The 20304-nt window shown below is 39.1% G+C and overlaps 1 protein-coding gene across 4 annotated transcripts in view; it reads right to left on the bottom strand.

Annotated features, from left to right (window-relative positions):
- Window positions 1–20304, bottom strand: part of GRIA3 (glutamate ionotropic receptor AMPA type subunit 3) — a 139694-nt gene that overhangs the window by 46430 nt on the left and 72960 nt on the right. For 3 of the 4 annotated variants that reach the window (XR_011903529.1, XM_072336381.1, XM_072336380.1), the window contains exons 5-10: window positions 11718–11771; window positions 10045–10206; window positions 6932–7099; window positions 3932–4036; window positions 2543–2650; window positions 1138–1344 (exon numbers count right to left, since the gene is read on the bottom strand). Coding sequence is in view for 3 of the 4 variants with exons in the window: in XM_072336381.1 (XP_072192482.1) it covers window positions 1138–1344; window positions 2543–2650; window positions 3932–4036; window positions 6932–7099; window positions 10045–10206; window positions 11718–11771 (804 nt within the window). In the remaining variant the exon portion in view is untranslated. Of the gene's footprint in view, window positions 1–1137; window positions 1345–2085; window positions 2196–2542; window positions 2651–3931; window positions 4037–6931; window positions 7100–10044; window positions 10207–11717; window positions 11772–20304 lie in introns of those variants that run through there. The other variant, XM_072336382.1, reaches the window with a different exon arrangement.

Genomic DNA, 20304 nt, shown 5'->3' with positions numbered 1-20304 from the left:
TTAATACAACACCACAAAATCACTGTCATTTACATAAAATATTTGAAGTCAGATAGGCTACGAAGGATAGAATAAAGGAGTAGGACTCCAAAGGAGAAAAAAGTCTGGAAACCTAGCAACTACTTTTAAAAAAGACCGATTCATTTGCAAAGAGTTATCTCATATTTTGCAAGAGATGATGATACGATGTTATCGTAGGGAAATTTTGAGGTGACTTTTAGAAACTACACTCATCAAGGGAACAAAAGGATGTAATGGTAACATTCACTTCTGAGGGGCTATTTTTAATACAGATATTTTTAATAAAGGAAAGCTTGTTAAAAATAAACTGGAAAGAGGATTTGGGTGGAATCACAAATTGTCTCATTAGCATTGGGGGGGGGGGGGGGGGGGGAAGGAAAGATGAAATATCAGCTTGTAAAGTCTTTTCTGCAAAGCCAACTTTCTCCCCCTTCCATCTGGCTTATTGTATCAGCATTCCAAAATTCGCATTTTCAAAGAGGTTTCTAAAATGGCAATTCCAGACTGCTTTTCTTCTTACTAAAGAAAGCAATATATACCCAATATAGAAATATAAAGAGGAATATAATGAATTTGATTATTTTTTTTTTGCATGTGTCTGACAGTTGATTTTTAAAGAGAAACAATTGTGGGTGGTTTCAGGCCTGTATTGCCTCTTATGCTAAAAAGCAAGCATGGCGCTGAGTCTTTGGTCTCTGGTCAAACAAAAACTGACCTTAGTCATCTAACAAGGCTCAGCATCGTAAGATCATACCTTTAATGTTTGGGGCTGCGCCCATCACTTATAGAATTGATCAAGAAAAAGAAACTGTGGCAAGAACAAGAGCAGCCAGTGAATGGCAAACTGGAAAATCTGCTGTAGGTAAGGAACATGAAATTTTCCCAGTGCAAATTTCAGTGTTTAGTGGAACCTGATTTAGAGAACAGTGACAAAAAAGTGACACTTTCTTTTAATGACATGATTAGAAAGCTAGGCTATAAAAATGGCATTACAAAGAAATATCTAGAATTTTAAAAGCAGTATTCAAACAGATTATCTTTATTTTGCAGTTTATTAACTTCGAGCATAACTTTGCATTATAAAGAACATGAAAATGAAGGTTAAGAGAAACTTACCCCATAGACCAGTTCACCCACCATGCCATTCCATATCTTAGTCTCAGGGTCCCTAGCTCCATATTTCCCATCTCCAACAATTGACAGTTTGTATTTTATTCCAACATGTTTTGCTATTTCAGAAGCTAAGTCTACACAATATCCTTCATATCTCTCATTCCCTTCTAGTTGTTCATGGTTTTTCTTATACATTACATATGGTGATTCCTTTGAAACAAAAGTAAAGATCAAAAGTCTATGAATGTAAAACACAGCTTTAAAACACACAAAATGAGAGTTGCTACGATCCTTACTTTATAATAATGGCAAGTATTTACAATATTTCCTACTTTGGTACAGAAATTAGGCAGGCAGACTTTTACACTTTAAAAATCCTTGGCACGATCCTACAGTCAAACATACTATAGATTTTAATCCTAGTATGGACCCATTGAAGACAACAGGACTATTGCACTTTAACAAAGTTGCACCATTGTCCGCAGGATTAGGTCTCATTTTTCAGGCTAGTAGACAGTCAAATAGCATCACTGTAGTAGTAATTCAGTTTTTAGTGTTTATAGAACATACCCAACACTTGTAGCAGCAAAATTATTTGCTAAGTCCCCCATGGCCTAGGATGGGGCTCTGATGGGGATATTTTCAAAGCAGCCTAAGGGAAGCTAGGCTAAAATCCTCAGCAGTATTTCCCCCTCCCCCCCCCCCCACTAAATTCCCTTAGCCTTCTTGGAAAATTCTGGCTGAAATGCTGATTCTATCTTGCTGACTTCATAGGAGTATAAAACACAATGAGTCAGGAAAGAGCATAAAATTGGATCATGCTTTGTAGAATCGTAACAGACATAAAAGTTACAAACAATACTACACAGAACACATTTGCTAGAAGCAATGGGACTGACACAGGTATTGCTGTTTATGAAACACATGAAGAGCATAACTCCTTTGGAATTTCATGCGTATACATAGCTTTAATCCCAGTGCTAGAGCATTTCCAGTTCTCTATAGGCTTCATTGTACCACCCTTCCTCAGTCCACAGGGGTTGAGTTTACAGAAGCCGTACCTGAGTGAGGGGTACAAGATTTGACCCTACAGCAGGAAGGCCAGATCCTGCCAGCAGTCACATACATGCATAACTTCACTTATGTGAGGTATTTGATGGCATTCAAGTGTCTGAGAAGCAGGAAAGCACAATGTTGAGCTCAGTGGGATTCCTGTGAGTAAACTCAAGGGTATGCATAGCAGCTTGCAGTGTCATGCCCTCAGCAAATCTCTGGCAGATACTGAACTTTTCAGTCACTTGAAGTAACACAGTATTCAACACCAGACTCCTGACAAGGTGTTTAACACATCTCAGGAGCCGTGCATCTTATTTCCTAAACACAAACACGCTAAGAACATTAAACTTACCAGGATGGTAGTGACTACTATAGTTCTGTTCTCCACAGATGAAGTGTCATTAGAGGGCAGCTGATCTAATGTTGGCACAAATCTTTCATATTCATTCCAATAACCAGCCTATAGAAAGGGATATTTTTAACCTTACTACATATATTTACAAGGACTTTGGTGCATGAACTGGTAAGAAGAACTGTCAAACAGCATGGTTTTGTAACATATAGTCAGGATTGCATTTGATAGATACAAGCCAAATGAAAGTGAAAATACATACTACATTCTCAGTGTCTAAATTCACATTGTTATGGTACCTGTGGAATAAACTCCTCTGTATCCCCAGCATAAGAACATGTTAAAGACATGAAAACACACTGCAAAGCACTTTGAGTCAAATTATTCCATTTTGAATTTTTTATCAGCATTCTGCTGCCATTCAGGCAGTGAGGACAGCACCTGCAGACGTGCCTGAGCGAGCTTCAGAGCAGACACACAGACACTGTGCAGGCACAGCAGCATAATCTTCAATGCGGATTACAAAACCCTCTTTGAGTATGAGGTGACTGCTTGTCAGCTGGCTTGCGCTGACCTTCATGGTGCCGTGGCTGTGTTGCTATGCTATTACTACACTAGTTTTCATATTTTTGCACAGCATGGCAGTAGCACATCTGTGCTGTAAACCTAGCTGAGTGGCTGGGTCATGACCAGAGGTATTTTGTTATCAAGTAGGCGCAGAAGAGTTTACAGAGTCGCACTGGTGACTAAACACGTTACGTACCTACGATCTCTGGAATAAGGGGGATGATGTATCTTATCTACTCAGACTCATCACTCAACACCCCTGAGAACCAGCCTACCTAATTATTTTTGAAAAGTTGCCCTAAATTGCTTTTATAAAAGGCAGTCACCCCACCTAGCATCTATACTTTATTTAGGAGACAAGAGAACAGGCAGTGAAAAATCCTCATTAAAACCCAAATTATTTTCTGTTAATTTCGGGAGGTTTTTAAAGTGCACTCATTCCAGTTTCACCATTGCTCTGAGGACTCTTATGGAGAAGGGAAAGATGGAGAGAAATTTAGGAGGTTGGACTGAGCACAGCGACATGACAACAGGCAGTATGCTCAGCATAAAAGCTCGAGGTGGCTTCTAATAGAAGAAGCGGGGTTTGAACTTGAAATGGAAACCAGTGAAGATATTAAATGGGATGAGTGATATGTTTCAGAAACAGAATAGAACAAGGTTCCTGGGATAGGGAAGACAGCAAGAAGGCAGGGATTCCTCTGGGTCTTGTTTTTGCAGTGGCTGTGCAGCATTACTGAGTTCCATTAGTTTGTTGGAATATTATTATCAGAAATATTATTTCTGAAGATACGAAATCTGAATGTATATCTTGAAACTGACCTTTCTTGATCCAGAAGCTTTCATTTCATACACATCAATTGTGTAATTTGTTCTCCGCCCATAAGTATCAAACTGGATATTCCCTGTCATTCCTTGAACTTGCACCTTAAGGCAAGAAATAGAAAAAAAAAATGTTAATAATAGATTCACTCTATATTTTCCTACATTTTGCAGGAACTCACTAGCTGTAGCACAATTTTTATCTGTATAAGAGACCTGTAGCACTTCTGACACAGACAGTGGTATTCTTCATAATAAAAAAGCCCCGATTCTCTCAGTTTCAGCCATATATATCCTTTGTTAGTTAGTACTCTGCTGGTGACTCACCACTGCAGAGTGAGTTGTATTTAAGTATAAGTAAGTGAAATTAGCCCCGCATGCATGTTAAATATAAGAAAGACTGATTCTGTCACGCTTAGTCACACTAGGTTCACTGATGTAGAAGGGAGGATCAGCCAGCTACCTGCAACAATTCAATGGTATTAAAGCCCTCACAATATGGCACGGAGTGATTTGTGATACGGACCAGAATTTCATGTTGTTGCTCATTCTGGGAAGTGCTTTATTTTAAGATCAGTCCCAGCGTAGGAGAAAGGAATGAATGTATTTGACTGAACGCAGACAATTGTCTCTACTGCTTATGGGGCTTTGGTCTCAATCTGGATGGATGGGTGTATAGACAGTAAGTCATTATCATTACGTACTCACATGAATCACTTTAAAGGGAAGTATGAAGTAATTTGTTTCAAAGAAAAAAAAAATCATTCTCATTTCCCTGTATGAAAGTGTGAGGTATTTCCATTTATCACTTATTGACACTGGCACGCTCTCATATCAGGCAGAAGGGGTAACAGTCTGAAACTACAGTAGGGGTAAATTAGCTTCCATATTGAGCAGAGTGCTTTAGAAGTCACAGAAATCTGTGGTGGAAAGCTCGTCAAAGGGAAACTGTGAAACCACAGTCCCTGAAGATGTTCAGAGCTGGTTACTGAACTGTTCCTTATGCTTTAGAGATGATACAGTTGGACTTCTTATGATGGAAAGGGAAAGGCTACATAAAAAAGTTAAAATTCTTTTGGCCCCAAATTATCCAGTGAGCCGAATTGAGAATGACACATAAGTACTGTGTTTTTTTTTTGTTATTTAGTGGATTTGAACCCTTTTAGTAGCTCAAGTTTTCAAAGGTCTGGAAGAATATGTAAGCTTTTTCTGTCTCCAGAAAGCTGGAGATGTGCACAAGGCTTTGAAAGCCAAATGTATCCCAAAGAGGTTTTATCAGTTGTGGACTGAGCATTTGTAGAGTAGTTGACATATAATTTGCAACCAGATGTGAGCTGTTGTGCCTGCTTTTGGCACTTGCTTGAAGCTGTCTGACTAGCCTAGCACAGGGTACGTCTCAGCAGAGCTTGTTAGGTCTGGTTCATCCTAAGCTGTATTGAGATGTGAGCGTTGTGCGTTTGACACCTTTTGACTTCAAATTTAATTTGTTTCTATCTTTGGTGGGAAAACTCAGCACTTCTCAAAATCTGGCTGCAGAGAGGCAGGAAGACTCACCAGGACTCAGAATGTGTCTGGTAGCAGCGTGCAGAGACAATCACAGATTGACTATTTATAACTGCCCAGATCTGCTCAGGTAAACTGTCGCTTATCTGATGCCTTAGATTTAGAAATACAGACATGCAGAGCTTTCAAGGCTGAAGGGAAGCAGTCAGGTAATGCCTGACTGTTTCCCTTTTGCCAGCAGGACAACTGTAGTGTGACGCTGCATCTTTTGCTGGCATAAGAATACTTCTGGGAGGACGTGAAAAAATATAGTTGAGTTGTTGTTATGGAGAAGATAGGAGGAATTATTTTTTTTCCTGACCAGAGGAGGAGACTGATGAATGGAGTGGGATCCAACAGGCAGTGCTACTGTGGGATGATCTTGGGCAGCAGTTGCAGAAGATGAAATGAACCTCACTTACAACCTACTGGAAGTTTGACATCTACTTTTGTGCCAGTCATGATTTGGGCTTTGTACATCCTATGACTGACATTATTTCAAATATATTCTTCTAGATGAGGTAGTGTCCCATTGCAGTGTTCATGTTCTTTCTCGATATTAATGCTCTTTATCTCATTCAAAGAGGTTTTATGTTTCACTTACAATAGAGTTCAAATAGATGGTAGAAATTCCTTCACTATTATGAAGATTACATTTAGTTAACATCTCTTGAAATAAGGGCAATGCTACATGACTGAACGTGCAGGTAGTGCATTTGTTTAGGTGAGACCTAATGGCATAAGTATAGCCCTGACAATGTGAGACTGACCTGTCTTTCTCCTTAAGAGAATGAGGGGAAGAACAAACCTTCTGATATAATCTTTTCACTTTGGAGAGAAAAAAGCCATCAGTAAACTAAGAGGTCTGACCCAGGATTTATTCTTACCTAGCAGGGGCTTAGCTCTGATCTCACTCACTTCGGTTTCATGCCTAAATTTTTACAGTTACTTATTTACCTGACTATTTTTACAGTTACTTGAGCCAGATCAAAAGCACACTCTATTCTAGTTTCTTACATCTACAAAAAAATACATGCCTGTCTTCAAGCTAATAAATATACGTATCCTTGCAAGATGTACAGTACACATGCTGAAGACCCAGACTGGTTTTTCTCATCATTTCTGCAGCCTGAGCTTGACTTTAGAGACCTCCAGTACATGGCAAACTGGCTCATGCTCACTCCCATGGGAGGCAGAAGGTCTTGGAAAAGTCAGCCTAATCCTGCTCTGGGGTTACGCTGTTCCCATAGAGATGCGGCTTTGGCCAACTCTTTGAGAATGAACTAGCCACCCTTTGCAGTTTGGCATAAAGTTTGGTTTTGCTGTTTTTGTTTTGTCCTGAGAAGCAGATGCTGTTCTCTTGAGTGCAGAAACTGTATATGGAGTAGTTCTGCCCCAGTAGAGTTGCTGCTGTTATGAAATACACACATCCAATAGCCACAGTATATATGCCCTTACCATTTTCAGTGCTCTTTCTATATCAATTCCTTGGCTCCATGGTACTGCAGGGTTGGCCAGGCAGTCTCCAGCACTACCTCTCCTGGAGACGTCCACACGTTGCCTCCGGAGGTAACGGAAAGCCTCTGCTATGACTAGGACTGCATCGTGGGTCAGGGCAGATGTATACTAAAATTGATACAAATAAAACATGATGACAGACTGCAATCTTAGAATCACCCTAGGTTTATCATCAGGTCTCATCCTTCTATCTTTAATACACTCTTAGAAGAATCATGCTCACAAATCCTATTGCTTGCTCTGTCCCTCTTGCAACAGATGCTTTTTTTTTTTTTTTTAACAATTCCATTTATTTCAAGTGATAAATTAAAACAAATAATAACAGTAACTAATAAAAATAAATTAAATAATAAGGATTAAAACAATAGAACAAGTTTGCAATTGCATAAAGTATAAGTTTAACTGGAAGCTTGTTCATCTAAATGATGTCACTACAAACACTGGCAATTCCATGCTGGCCCCTGCTGCTACTGATAGCAAGAGCTGATATTTGTTTCTTTCTTGAAGTAATTTTTTTTCTTCACAACAAGATTGCGAGGATGGTTTTGAATTGACGTTTACATAAATCATTTCTGTTTGGACCGCAGTCATGATTAGGTAGCATCTGTGGCCAGGAATAGATCAGTTAACATTTTTAGTAGACAGCTATACAAGCTAGCAATCATAAAACACACGTAAGGCATTACATCTCCTTGGTAATTGCCCATCTGCCTTCTCTCACACCACTGTAAATCTGAGGAAGGTGATAAGCTTTGTGCAGCAACAAGTCCTCAACAAAACCCTGGGAGCCCTTAATGCATTGTTCATGCTGCTGTCAACTTCATCCACTGCTTGATGCATGTATCTGATGACATCTCCCAATGCTATAAATTTACTACCACCTACAAAAAAATCACTTAAAAAAAAAAAAAAAAAAAAAAAAAAAAAAAAAAAAAAAGAATTCTATCACATTCCTGTGCTTGTCTGAAAGTTCTTCCCTACTAGAATGGAAGGAAGGTTCTGTACATTACATTGCTGGTTTTCATTGTCAGTCTGCACACCTGTAATTTAGGGGTCTGTGCAATTTAAGTGAGACCATTTCAACATGTGCACACTGGGAGCAATTGAATGTGCTCAGTCTAAAACAGATTTCGAATTCCTTGTAACTAAGTGACCCTTCATATTTCCACTATTTTGTATGAGAATGGAGAGGCATGTCCTGTAGGGCACAACAGCAAGATTGGTTGTCTATATTTCTTAGAAATGTGTATCATCTTAATGCAAGCTTGATAAAAAGCCTTAGGAAGTCTGCACAGAACAAGGCATGCCTGCATGTGCAGATCAAGATGAGTATATTTGATAAAAAGGAGTGCAAAGTAGCATTGTGAAGGTTATAAGGCAGCCTTTCTTATTGAGTTTTAAGTGACAGCAGTTTATAAACGTTCATTTGGCGTGTGTGGTGTTCCTGCTCTGACTGTACCAAGGTACAAACAATTTTTGATCCCGCCTACTTTTACCTCTTCCTGTAATCTTGCAGTGCTCACTCTCTCCTCTTAAATGACTTGTTAGTTAACAAAGATTACATCACATTCCACAGAACAATATAGGATCTGGTACTAATTTCATCAGGCATTTGTTCTTATGTTAAAGATAAGTAAATTTGTAATAGCTGTCCAATTTAGCGCTACATAGAATTTACAGTCATAACTTTTTTTTCATCAGAACGCGTCAATTGTCAGTAACCTTAATGCCATCCCTTCCAAGTCATGCCAACAGAGCTATCTAATTTTCTACTTTATTTGAATTCTGCTTATAAATGCATGAGCACGCAAAGAGAAAAAAAGAGAGAGGGAAAGGCTGATAAAATACGGAATAAATTAAACATCAGGGCTTTAATCTCTAGGCAATTTTATTTCCTAATCAAAAATATTGTACATCAATTTTTAAGTACGCTTTTTGTCTGATTGACAAATACTGCGCACATTTCTATAATGAGCGGTACATTTGTGGGAAGGTAATACATTCTCTATGTTTGTACGATACACTTCAGATTATTTTTTAAGGATAGAGAATAATTTTTCCCTCAAGGTAAATTGCTTTCAAGTGGAACAAAATCTTCCCAGGTTAACTTCCTATCTTTCAGAGCTTTTAAGGTTAGTGCAACACTTATCTTCACTTCTGTCTCGCTCCCAGGAAGCTTTAGAAAGTGGAAGTAGTTCATAATCAACAGAGAACAGCATGCTGAGCCAAGCCCTGTTTGCCCTTCCTTGCTTCCTCTGAAATGCCAGTAAGGCTGTGAGACGATGCGAGATAATTTTCCTTCTCCAAAGAAATCACATGATCTCAGGGACGGAAGAGACTGCAGTGAAGTGTCTGGTCCAGTCCTTTCTTCTGAGTTAGGGCCACTCTGAATAGACTACCCCTTGTACATCTGTTAAACCCATTGCATTTAAATGCACTGTGAAAAAGGCCCCTTTACCTCCCAATGTACATATTACTGTACTTAGCACCACTTATGGTTTTTTTTTTGTTTGTTTGTTTTTTGTTTTTTTTTCTTCCTCTGTTTATTACAAGTCATCTTGAATGCAAATTCAGCTGAGTGCTTCCTGTCCCCCCTGTCTGAGCACACATTTGATTTGTGTCTATATATGATTAGAGAACAAAACTCTGCCAGGACATGGGTAAAGGCAGTCACACTCAACTCTCTGCAGTTGTTTGGTGATCAGAACCATGCTGGAATAGTTGGGGTGCAGCTCAGCCTGTATGCCAGCAGTCCCCAGGTACGCCATGGGACCCACCAATGGGTAGAATGAATGTTGCCACCTTTTAAAGATGTTAAGGTAGTTTAACAGTTTGGGCTTGGCCAGGTCATCTTTCTTGGTGGCTGAACTAGAGAGCAGTTTCTAGCATCATTTACCTTACAGTTTGATGATGTATCTCTGGAAAATAGCTAATTATTTTATTTTTCATACAAACACTCTATGTACTGGAAGACTAATACTGTTGTTAATTAACAATTCATTGTTTAAGAGTAACTCATTTAATCCCCACCGCTGTCAGAATAAAATAAATACCTTTAATGGTGAGTTTTTGGCTTCTGGGAATTCTCTTTCATCGAGCCTCACCCAGCGTTGTAGAAACTGCTGAACCATCGGGTTTTCATTATTAACTATCTGGAATCCAGTAACATTGGCACCTCCATGCATCACCCTCTCCAGCACAATGTCCGTGAAACCCTGTGAGGACACGTAAAAAACAAAAATGATTACCATCTAAAGCACCTTTTCTTTGTCTCAGTTTTACCTGCTAGAAACTTGGCACAAAAGAAACCACTGAATTTCATTCTTGTTAGCTGAAAACGTTTGACTGTGGAGACCATTACTATCACAACAGCAGTTGGGATTGTGATAACTGAATTTGTAAATGTCTTAAGGTTTAGACCTTTGCAATAGAAAACTGCTCTGTTGTGTTACTGCAGTGTCGCATGTAATATCCACTGGTCAGAAAGAAAACAGCAGGGAAGCCTGAAACAACTCGTCTGCTTCTCCTTGTCCTGGTGCAAATCTGTCCAACATCTCACTTCCATTTGAAGAGCAAAGTGTGCAAAGCTTTGGTGTTGAGAACAGAAATCCACTGAAGAGCCATGCTGCTCTGCAGAGGCGAGGCACGCACCTCCTGGCTAGGCAGCCGTCAGTCAGAGCACCACTTAACATTTTGCTTTCAAACATAATGGTAGGATTTCTTCCCACTCTCTTGTTATTTATACCTGTGGCATTAAATTGGTGTCTTTTTGATTAGTGTGACTTGATTGCAGTCATGTTTACCTGAATGACAGTGCTTACACATGCTAAAAGGCAAGTCAGAGCAAGAACTCGTGTATTTCTATGCACACTCTACACTCTAATCAGTCAGATCACGACTGATCCTTATAAAGCAAAATGGCACATTTTAAAGTCGTACAGTACTCATGCTAAATAAGGGTATTTTTAAGTTTGTCTTTTCTGTTTCCATCAGATCAAAACATGAATACAGAGAACATTCTGCTGAGTGGGATTGCTAACTTCAAAGTGTGATCTTTGGGAGAACATTTTTATGCTCCCAGCAGATGTGGAAACCAAAACTAGATTCTGCGAGGATCAACTACAATATGCCACTTATTCTAAGGAACTCTAGTGGATTCAGTTTCCAAGTCATCACATACACCCCTAAAAGCCAATTTTAGATTCCAGAAGTAGTCCTGCTACAGATAGAAATGTTTTATCCTGGTAGGTCAGTACACATGCTGTCACCAGCCCACACTCTCACTCTGCAATAAAAACGAAAGGCTGAACAGCCTGGCCATTTCACTTTGTGGAATTATTGTTTTAATATGCAGCTTTTCATCACTTATTTTATACATAAATATCCTACAATTATTTTTCCTAGAGTGCTAAATTTCAAATATGTTACATAGAAGATTATGGTTACCAAGTGTCTTATTTATGAGGACACAGATTAGTGGAAAACACATAATTAAATCATTATTTTAAAATTAGTAGAGGATATTAGCTGCTTAGATAAAAACGCAGACCATAATTGACTACAAATGACTACAACCTACCAGTTCCAGTATTTACTGAAGTCATTTCTCATAATCCAAGAACTCACTCAGGCATTTTCTCTGCTGCTGATTAAAGTTGACACAGCCTGAACAGAATATATTACCCTCCCAACCTTAGCTATACTTGTAATGAAGAAAAGTTCTTACCAGGTTTGCTAGCATGTAGTGATATCCTCTGGAATGTTTGCCAAGGATTACAACCTGTATGAAGAAAAAAATTACATGTTACTCAGTGTAAGAAAGGGGATGATTCTCAACCAGTAGAAAATGTGCCAGAGAACGAACATTTTTGTAATCCTCTATGCCCAATCCATGGGGAGCATAAGTATTACACACCTGTGACTTTACAAACATGATGCGTTTTTAAAACACGTGGGCACTGCACCAACTGGAGTGACCCACACGGCTGAGTAGCCTCCTAGTGGAGATGACCCTACTTGGCAATCTCACCCTTGTGTCCATAGTGTTTCCCTGCTGACCATACTCATTTTAGCTATCACCTCGATAATTTCTGCTCTGAAATGAGGTAACAATATATCTACCTACCTAGTAAACTCATTGTTTGTGGGGTGTGTGAGAAGCATGTGAGACAGCCCAGCCTTTCATTCTATTAACTGAACTGTGCTGGCACAGGGGGCTCTGATGGCACTCACTTTACTGGGGTTTCTTGTCCTGAGAGCCCTGACCAAACATTGTCATATATGAATGCTTAATTTCTTCGTTATATTCAGTGACCCTTATTGTCTTTTGACAGAGTTCAAAAGGACTGAAAACGTGTCACTTCCAGTGCATCTAAATGGAGATATTTGACCTTGCATGTTTAGTCAAAATTTGTACTAAATACAATGCGGCACTTCCACTAAACCAACATCTCCTGACCTCCCTGACCGCAGCTGGCTATCTCTGTGTGCGAATGGAGCCATTAAATGAAACAGTAATGAGACAGAAAAGCAGCAGGATGAACTGAGTGGTTGGACACTGCAAAGATGAAGAGGACAAGCCAGGGGCAGCGCTGGCTGGCAACTGAGTTCTGCCATCCTGTGTGCTCCCGCTGTCACCCCAATAGTACCAGACTTTTGTAGAAAGGAAGGGAAAAAACTCCCCATGTTCAAGCAGCTGGCTGATGGCTCACCAGTAACAGCTCCTGTGCAAATCATGCCACTGCACTCAGCACCATTCCCCTGCCTTCGGGCTACAGCCTCAGTAACATCCATCTCATTCCATCTAGTTCCATCTAGACCAGGGGGAAAAATGTCCAGCAGAAAGAATTTAATAATTATGTTGATAATGTGTGTGTCAGGACAGAAGCCAACTCACTCAGACTCTTCTACAGTGTACTACTGAAAGTTAAAAACAGCAAACCTAGCTCTACCATACACCACAGCTGTATCACAGACTGTACCAAAGAACAGGTCAAGTGGTCAAGTGATGCTTTTCGATGGACCACTTATGTCCTTGCTAAAGTGAGATGACATTTGAGTCACCGACTTTAGATACACAGAGGAGCCTCTTAAGGTTCTTGATTAAATTATTATGCTCCCAGTTGTCTCTTTGGGTTGCCTTGTCCTTAATAGATGTCATTTCTTTCAAATTCACATTTAATTCTGTAGGAATTTGCATACTTCCAGCACTCTGAAAATAAATTGCTGTTCTGGTCCTCTTGAGAACTGTATGTACACTCTGTTGGTAGGAAGCATCTGCTTTCCTACACTCACACTTGTATTCTATGGAAATGTGCAGGCTTCCTTCAGATCATCTGGTGTGTGCACTATTTGCATAATGAATTCTCTGTGTGTTTAAATTTCACCTTAATGGCAGCGCTTTCCTTTTAAAAGGTTAGAGACAAAGAGCTTAACAACAATGTGCTTTGCCATTTTAACCTTAATGATAAATAAGAAAGCTTTTACAGATCTATCCAGAAATGTGTTTATTTAAGAGAAAATACCATGACAGATGAAGTCAGGGGCTGTAAGGAAAACATTCATGGAGCTGCTACAGGCATCTGGAGAAATACTTCACATAGGAAATGTAGGACTCATTAGCATAGATCAGACTCAACTTCCATCTACTCTGTTGTCATATCTCCAAAATGCCCAGAATTAACTCTGTTTGGTTCCTTAGAGAGGTCCAACACAGCACAGTCACGCTTTAATTTGTACAGCATCTTTCAAAAATGACCTGCTACTATTTCTATTCATACGATCAACCACTTTAGTTCGTAATTATTTAACTGGATCTTAACAAAGCTTTTAAAACTCATTACACATGCTATCCTAAATCTTAAGGAGGGTGATTCCCCTCCCCCTTGCTTTCCACCTGTACCAACTGCCCAGCATCTTGCAGGAGCTGCTGGATTAGCGAGCCTAGCAGAAGCAATCACAGACATCAATGTTACTCCTCTGGGAGCGTAGGGATGGACAAAGCTTTTTTATGAAGAAAGAAAACAGGAATACAAGCAATAAATCTCATCAACTGCTTAGATATTGTGAAGCTTATATAGAAAGTGAGATATTGAATAGGGGTGGTGAATAGAAAGCCAGGATTACAGGACAAGCATTTCACAGAGCTACATGTCTTTGGTAAGCTTCGCTTCCAAGACTTAATATTGCTTTCACTTTGATTGAAAGAAAAGCTTACAGGTTTTTACACTGAACAAAGGAGGAGGAAAAAAAAGACTGGAAACTATCATTAATAATTCAGACATCTGATCACAAACAATTCTTGTTGCGTAGATAAAAAGAATGCAATGTCGGGTTTGATATGGAGCCAAAAAAAGTTTGTATTTTTAATTAACTCTTTGGATGTTTCCGATTAATTAACGGAAAATCCAGAGAGAACATAATTAAAATGTACCTCATGTTAAAACAAAAGTCACAGACTGCCGGCATTCTGGAAATACGAGCCTATATGCCAGATTTGAGAAATTAAATCAGCATTGCCAACTTCAGTTTTTCATTTGCCTGGGGAAGTAATTTTTTGAATGAAAGCATAAGAACGCATTGGTTTTCACTACATCTGCCATCACGATAACAAATAGGCAACTAAATTTTTTTGCCTTAGCTTTCAAGTTCTTCTTGTAATTTCAGAAGTGTCTCTGGGCTCAAAAGAAATGGAGAAGTGAAAGAATATTGCAGGTTTGGGAGGTGGGGCTGAGCAGTCATATTTTCTCTTAAAATATATATATATCATTGGCTTGTCTCTAACTCGTGGATGCAGGAAATCACAAACAGGCTCTGGAGACTGTCTTTTCCAATACCCTGGCTCAAAGCAGGACAGCTGGAGCATGCTGCTCAGGACATGTCACATTTTGCATGTCCCTGAAGATAGAGATTCCACAACCCCTGTGGGCAACTTGTTCCAGTGTCTGACTACCCTTGCAGTAAAAATGATTTTTCTTATGTTTAAACAGGATTTCCTGCATTTCAGACTATGTCCCTGACTAGTCACTGGGCACCAATGAGACTCAAACTCACCGAGACAGTCCAAAAAGTGTCTAGATATTCTTCAGTCCTCTCAGTCAGGAATTTATAATGATTATTAAGATACACCCTGAGCCTTCTCTTCTCCAGGTAACACAATTCCACTTCTCTCAGGCTCCCCTTGAGTGCCACACACTTCAGTCCATGAATAATCGTATGTATGTATGGCATTGACTTTAACAGGTGCCATTGAAAAGTACATGCTAAGAGGATATGCTTGTGATTTTATGGACAGAAGTAGCTATCATGACTTTGGCAGCACTTTAAGGAAAACTAATAAAAGCTCATCTTCCCTTCACTTGAATTGATCTGGTCAGCTCAGTCTTTTTAATCAAGGATTTTTTTATCTCTCCTTATTTAGAAATGAAGAAAAGAAAGAAAATAAATTAGATCACAAAGAACAGACTACCTCATCTACAGCTCAAAACCCTGGTAGTTTATGAGTTTATTAGATCTTTCAATAAAATACAATACTGATGCTGACTGGCAGTATTGTCACAAAGAAGGTCTAAAGATTTTTCCCGTGCTTTTCATTCCTGACAAGTTACAGGAATATGCCACTTAAATGGAATGACAGCAAGAGATCTGACCTGCTGTAATGCGTCTTTCCATTTCTAGCATCTCTGTTAACAATGAAGTAAGTTAAATCCAGAACTCTTCATTCCTAGGTTTTAAAAAGGCAGCGAGACAAATGAGATTTCCTATAAGCTCAGAGTCAAAAAGGAGTTTTGTTGTCTTTGTTGAAGTTATTTATACATTAATTTGGGTCCCACTTTTGCAAAAAGCCCATGATTAACTTCAAGCATATCAGCATGCCTTCTGATTTTTGAGTCTACTTTTACATTTCTGAGGACAGGAAGGCTTAGCTAGCTCCATATGAACAGCAATGTCCCAATACACCTTGCTTTGAAAATACAGCTATGAGATCTTTGCCTTCAAAGCAGTGTGTCAATGCCAGCAGTGATGGTACAATTCTTTCTTCTCAGCTGCAAACAAGCCAAAATGTTTTGTGTTCAAAGAATGGACACGTCTAAAAAATTCCAACAGCATCATCAAGATCAGCTCAGTGTTAATTGATCATTGTGGGAACAGCATGGGTAACAGGCCCTTGCTATCTCAAGCATAGCAAGAACTGTCTTGCAATCCTAAATTGCTATGGAGCACCACTGCCTTCTCTCCTGGTTTCAGCTTGCAACCCTATTGTTAGCAACATTTTTACATCTAAGGATGGAGTTACATAAAGCTCATGTGAGATATGAGCTGCTCCTACTTGATATTGGAATAAACTTTTGAGAAGTCATGGCAGCATCCCAGTGGACTAGAAGCATTGGCTAATTTGGTCTTCAAGACCCAGTTAAGAAAGGAAAGGAGCAGAGTATCAGTGTGACACTCCAATTAGTTCAATAAAAGTGAAAGCCTTCATAAGTTCTTATCATGAGAGCTGCCCGTGTGGGCTTGCAGCTATTGTACATTGGATCTCAAAGGAGGGTGCACTGTTAATAGCAACATAATTATTTTGGGCAGTGTTGTCATGTGGGCAAAGGCAAAAGATCTGGTGCAACAGCATTTGACAGGCATACACAATCATTCCTCATTGCCGTTACTTTGCACAGGTCGCCTCTTGTCATGGAAATTTTTATCCTAGAGTAGGACAAATTGGAGAACAGAAGAGGATTTTCTTCATATAACCAAATGGCAAAGTAAAGATAAGATCCCTTGCAACCTCAGCAGATATATTTACTGCCAGTCTACAGTGCCTTCTCCCTTGTTTTATCATTCACACACATGCTCCTGCACAGAGTTCCCTTTGAGGATTCTAAGCACAAGACAAGGCAAGGTCTTCCCTGAGAAAAATTACAAAAAAATAGCATGTTGACATATTTTTGATGTTTATCACACCAACAGCACCAGCACCTACACACAGAGTTCCAAAGGAACAACAGTACTGTTGTGGCAAAAGAAGCATCTCAGCTAGAGCTGGTCTTCTCACAGCCAGATAGATAATACTTATCCTGGCCTTAATTCCATAGAAATAGAGCAATTTCCACATAGGGTACAAATGACTTTCCCTGTACAAAGGGTCAAAACCTCATAATGATAACGACAGTGCAAACCTAGTGAAGGTGATTTATTTCTTCACTTAATATTAATGGGATGAGAATCTGGCCACTAGGGATTGTGAGGCTGCATAATACGCAGTAAACAATGATTTCATTTATATGAAGAATGAGTACTATATTAAATTTGAGTTAAATATTAAATGAAGAATGTATTAAATATTAAGATGAAGATTCTACACACGTATTGTTTGTTGCAGATAAAAATAATAGCATATATGGTTGAGACTAACTTATGCACCATTTCAGGAGCTTGATGTTCTTTAGGGAATGTCACAAATCCATAGGCAGTCTAGATTGCTGGGCTCTGTATTTTTGCGCAGTGCACAGACCTAAGATTCTTCTTGTGTGCTGTTGATACCTTTTACATTTGTAACCACACCTCAAAACCATAATCCTATCTTTCTCTATAGCACATATAGTAAGTATGGGTTTATAAAACATTCGTCAAACACCTTTCAGCCCTTCTGCAATGTATCTGTCATGGGAAATAATCTCATAGAAAGACAGGAGTCTCCTAGTAGAAAGGACAAAAATATGCATGGTAAAAGCAAGGATCTGAGATATATTTGAAGCATTTCATTAATACTTTTTCCTTCCTTGGTCCCCTTCTGTGTGCTTTTCTTCCTTGCATTTCTAATTGATGTTAGTCACCCCAAGAGTGAAAATTACTTCTAGGCCATCTCTGTATAGTTGATAGTCATACATATTAGTCCTTGGAAAGCAAAGCAACATTCAAAACCACACTGTACTTCCTCCCCTTTCCAGAAAGCTACACTTTCTTTTCCCACATCTAATATGATGTTTGCTGACTGAAGACTGCAGACTGTGTAGTAGAATATCCTCTTAAATAATGCATAAAAGATTACATGAGAAATTGCAGAGGCAAAACATTACAAACTGCAACATGGGTTCTGCGGGCATGATATTTCCTCCTTTTTTTTTTCATTGTGATAATAAAGTTTTCTGTGAATTTTCTGTGTCCTGAAATAATTTTCCTACATTCATTTTCCTTGATGTGACTTAATGGCATTAACTAATCTGATGGCATAATTATTGTTAAAAGACGTACAGTTCTGCAAAAGCATCCTACTCTGCTTTTTCTTCACTGAGATGAAGAGTTTTATGATCACTAGTAACTGACATTCATAATCACAGTTGTTTACCCCATAAGCTGAATAGCTTTCATTACATAAACTTTTTGTTCTGACAGAATTTTTTCTGTGTCTAGAAAGATAGGAACAGTTTTTTGTCTCTCAGGACTGCATCTCTCTTCGCAAGTCCCACCCTCCATACCCTAACCTTCACAACTTTAGCTACCATTCATCACTTAAAGCTGTTCCACTAAGATCAAGATCAGAGACGGAGACTTGTTACAATCACGATGGAAATTCCTTGTCACGTATGAAAAGGATTGCCATAATGGTCAAGAGACCTCTGCCTCTTATGTTGCCAAGATCTTCCCAAGAGGAGCTACTTGTTCCTATTGACAGCTTCCCTGAAGGGATCTGTGTGTTGTAGAATTTTTGAATTAGCGAATTCTTTGGCTTTTTGAGTGAGATTAATAAGGCAAAAATCAAGCTGTTATGGAAGAAGTTTTGGAGTCACATACAAGAAAAGTAAATCAATTAAATATGTTAATCTGCAGCAGTGATTTCCACACACTGATCATTTTAGGAAGGACCCCACATTTTAATTGTCTGCATAGTTCTAGTATATTCTCTGATAAAGATATCACCTTGAGTAATATTAAAAAATGAACTGATTTTACAGAGATTCCTTTACATTCTCATGTCGGTATTTTCACAGAGTCATCAGGTCTCACAGGAAACTAGCTGGTGGGTAAACTTCTTGGTAACCATCACATGCTTTGCACTGACACACAAACACCTTTACAAAAGACATCAATGCTTCTTGGCTCAGCAAAGCTAAGCAAATGAGTGAACATGGCTGTACTACTACAGTTGTACTGTAGTACTAACAACATTCATGGCTAAACTTCCAGATTTCCTTCAGCCTGTGATGCTCAGCTCTTATCCTAACAAAAGACAGACCCATCACAATGACAGCCTTCTTGCCTGTTAGCAGTTATGGATCCTTTCATTGTAGTGCAAGTCCATATCACATGTACCAAACTGAGCACCACCAAAAGTGACTTCCACACCAGCCTCCACTACTAAGTTTCTCAACATCTGAGGTCACTTTCACAAAGACTGTTAACAACAGCAGTCATACATTTACTCAGAAGTTTCCAAACCTTCTTCTGGAATCAAATGTTTCCCCCCAGCCATCTGATGTGAAGACATACCCATATCGCTAACGAGCACCTCATCCCTTTGACAGAGGAGGTGATACCTAATTGTGCCTTTTGCCTTTCAAAACGGTGAACCTGTGTCTTGGAATTTCTTAACAGTACACTTGCAGTAACAGACAAACATAAACAAGGTTCACTTCTTCTCATAACCTACAGAATAAATGATGCTCCATCAGTCTTAACTTTTATCAACATGATAGGATGCAAGTACATCGGAGGAAGAGAGGAAAAGATTAGGTAAACTGAGGAACAGTTATCATTTAAAAACTACATACATTTTCCTTCCATATCTCCATTCATCATGCCAGGGTAAAATCCCAGTGTTAGTTCCTAGAATTGAACAGAAGTCCTTGGAAACAGAATTCTGTTTATATAAACTATTATTGCATGTCAGGATCACTTCAACTATTATTGGGATATAACCCAGAAGTGTCGCAGTAATTCAGACCCAGTGCTCACAGGAAAATCTTTGGGGGGGGGGCTGGGAGGGGACGGTTGTACTGCAGAGCACTGCACTTCAAGCAGACTGAAAAACACTGAATAGAAGCCAATCTTTTTTTACTTTTGAGCATTTCCTTTCCTCTTTAAATGTCCTATGAAATTAAGGGAAAAGAAATCAGTGCAACCTTCTCTAGGAAAGACAAGGTTACTTTTTCTTTTACTTTTTTACTGTAAATGGAATTCTACTGTGACTAGAATTGCATTCAATTTCTCTTTTCAATGCTTTGAAGGAGTTTGAAAGGTTTATTCTGCTTCACTGTAAACAGCACTCGGCAATATTCCCCATATAACTTGGTGCATAAATCATGAACCAAAAGAGATTA

This window comes from Excalfactoria chinensis, chromosome 4 (genome assembly GCF_039878825.1).
Source record: "Excalfactoria chinensis isolate bCotChi1 chromosome 4, bCotChi1.hap2, whole genome shotgun sequence".
NCBI classification, from domain to species: Eukaryota; Metazoa; Chordata; class Aves; order Galliformes; family Phasianidae; genus Excalfactoria; species Excalfactoria chinensis.
The sequence above is the reverse complement of the archived record's forward strand: the minus strand, read 5'-3'. Positions and strand labels throughout refer to the sequence as shown.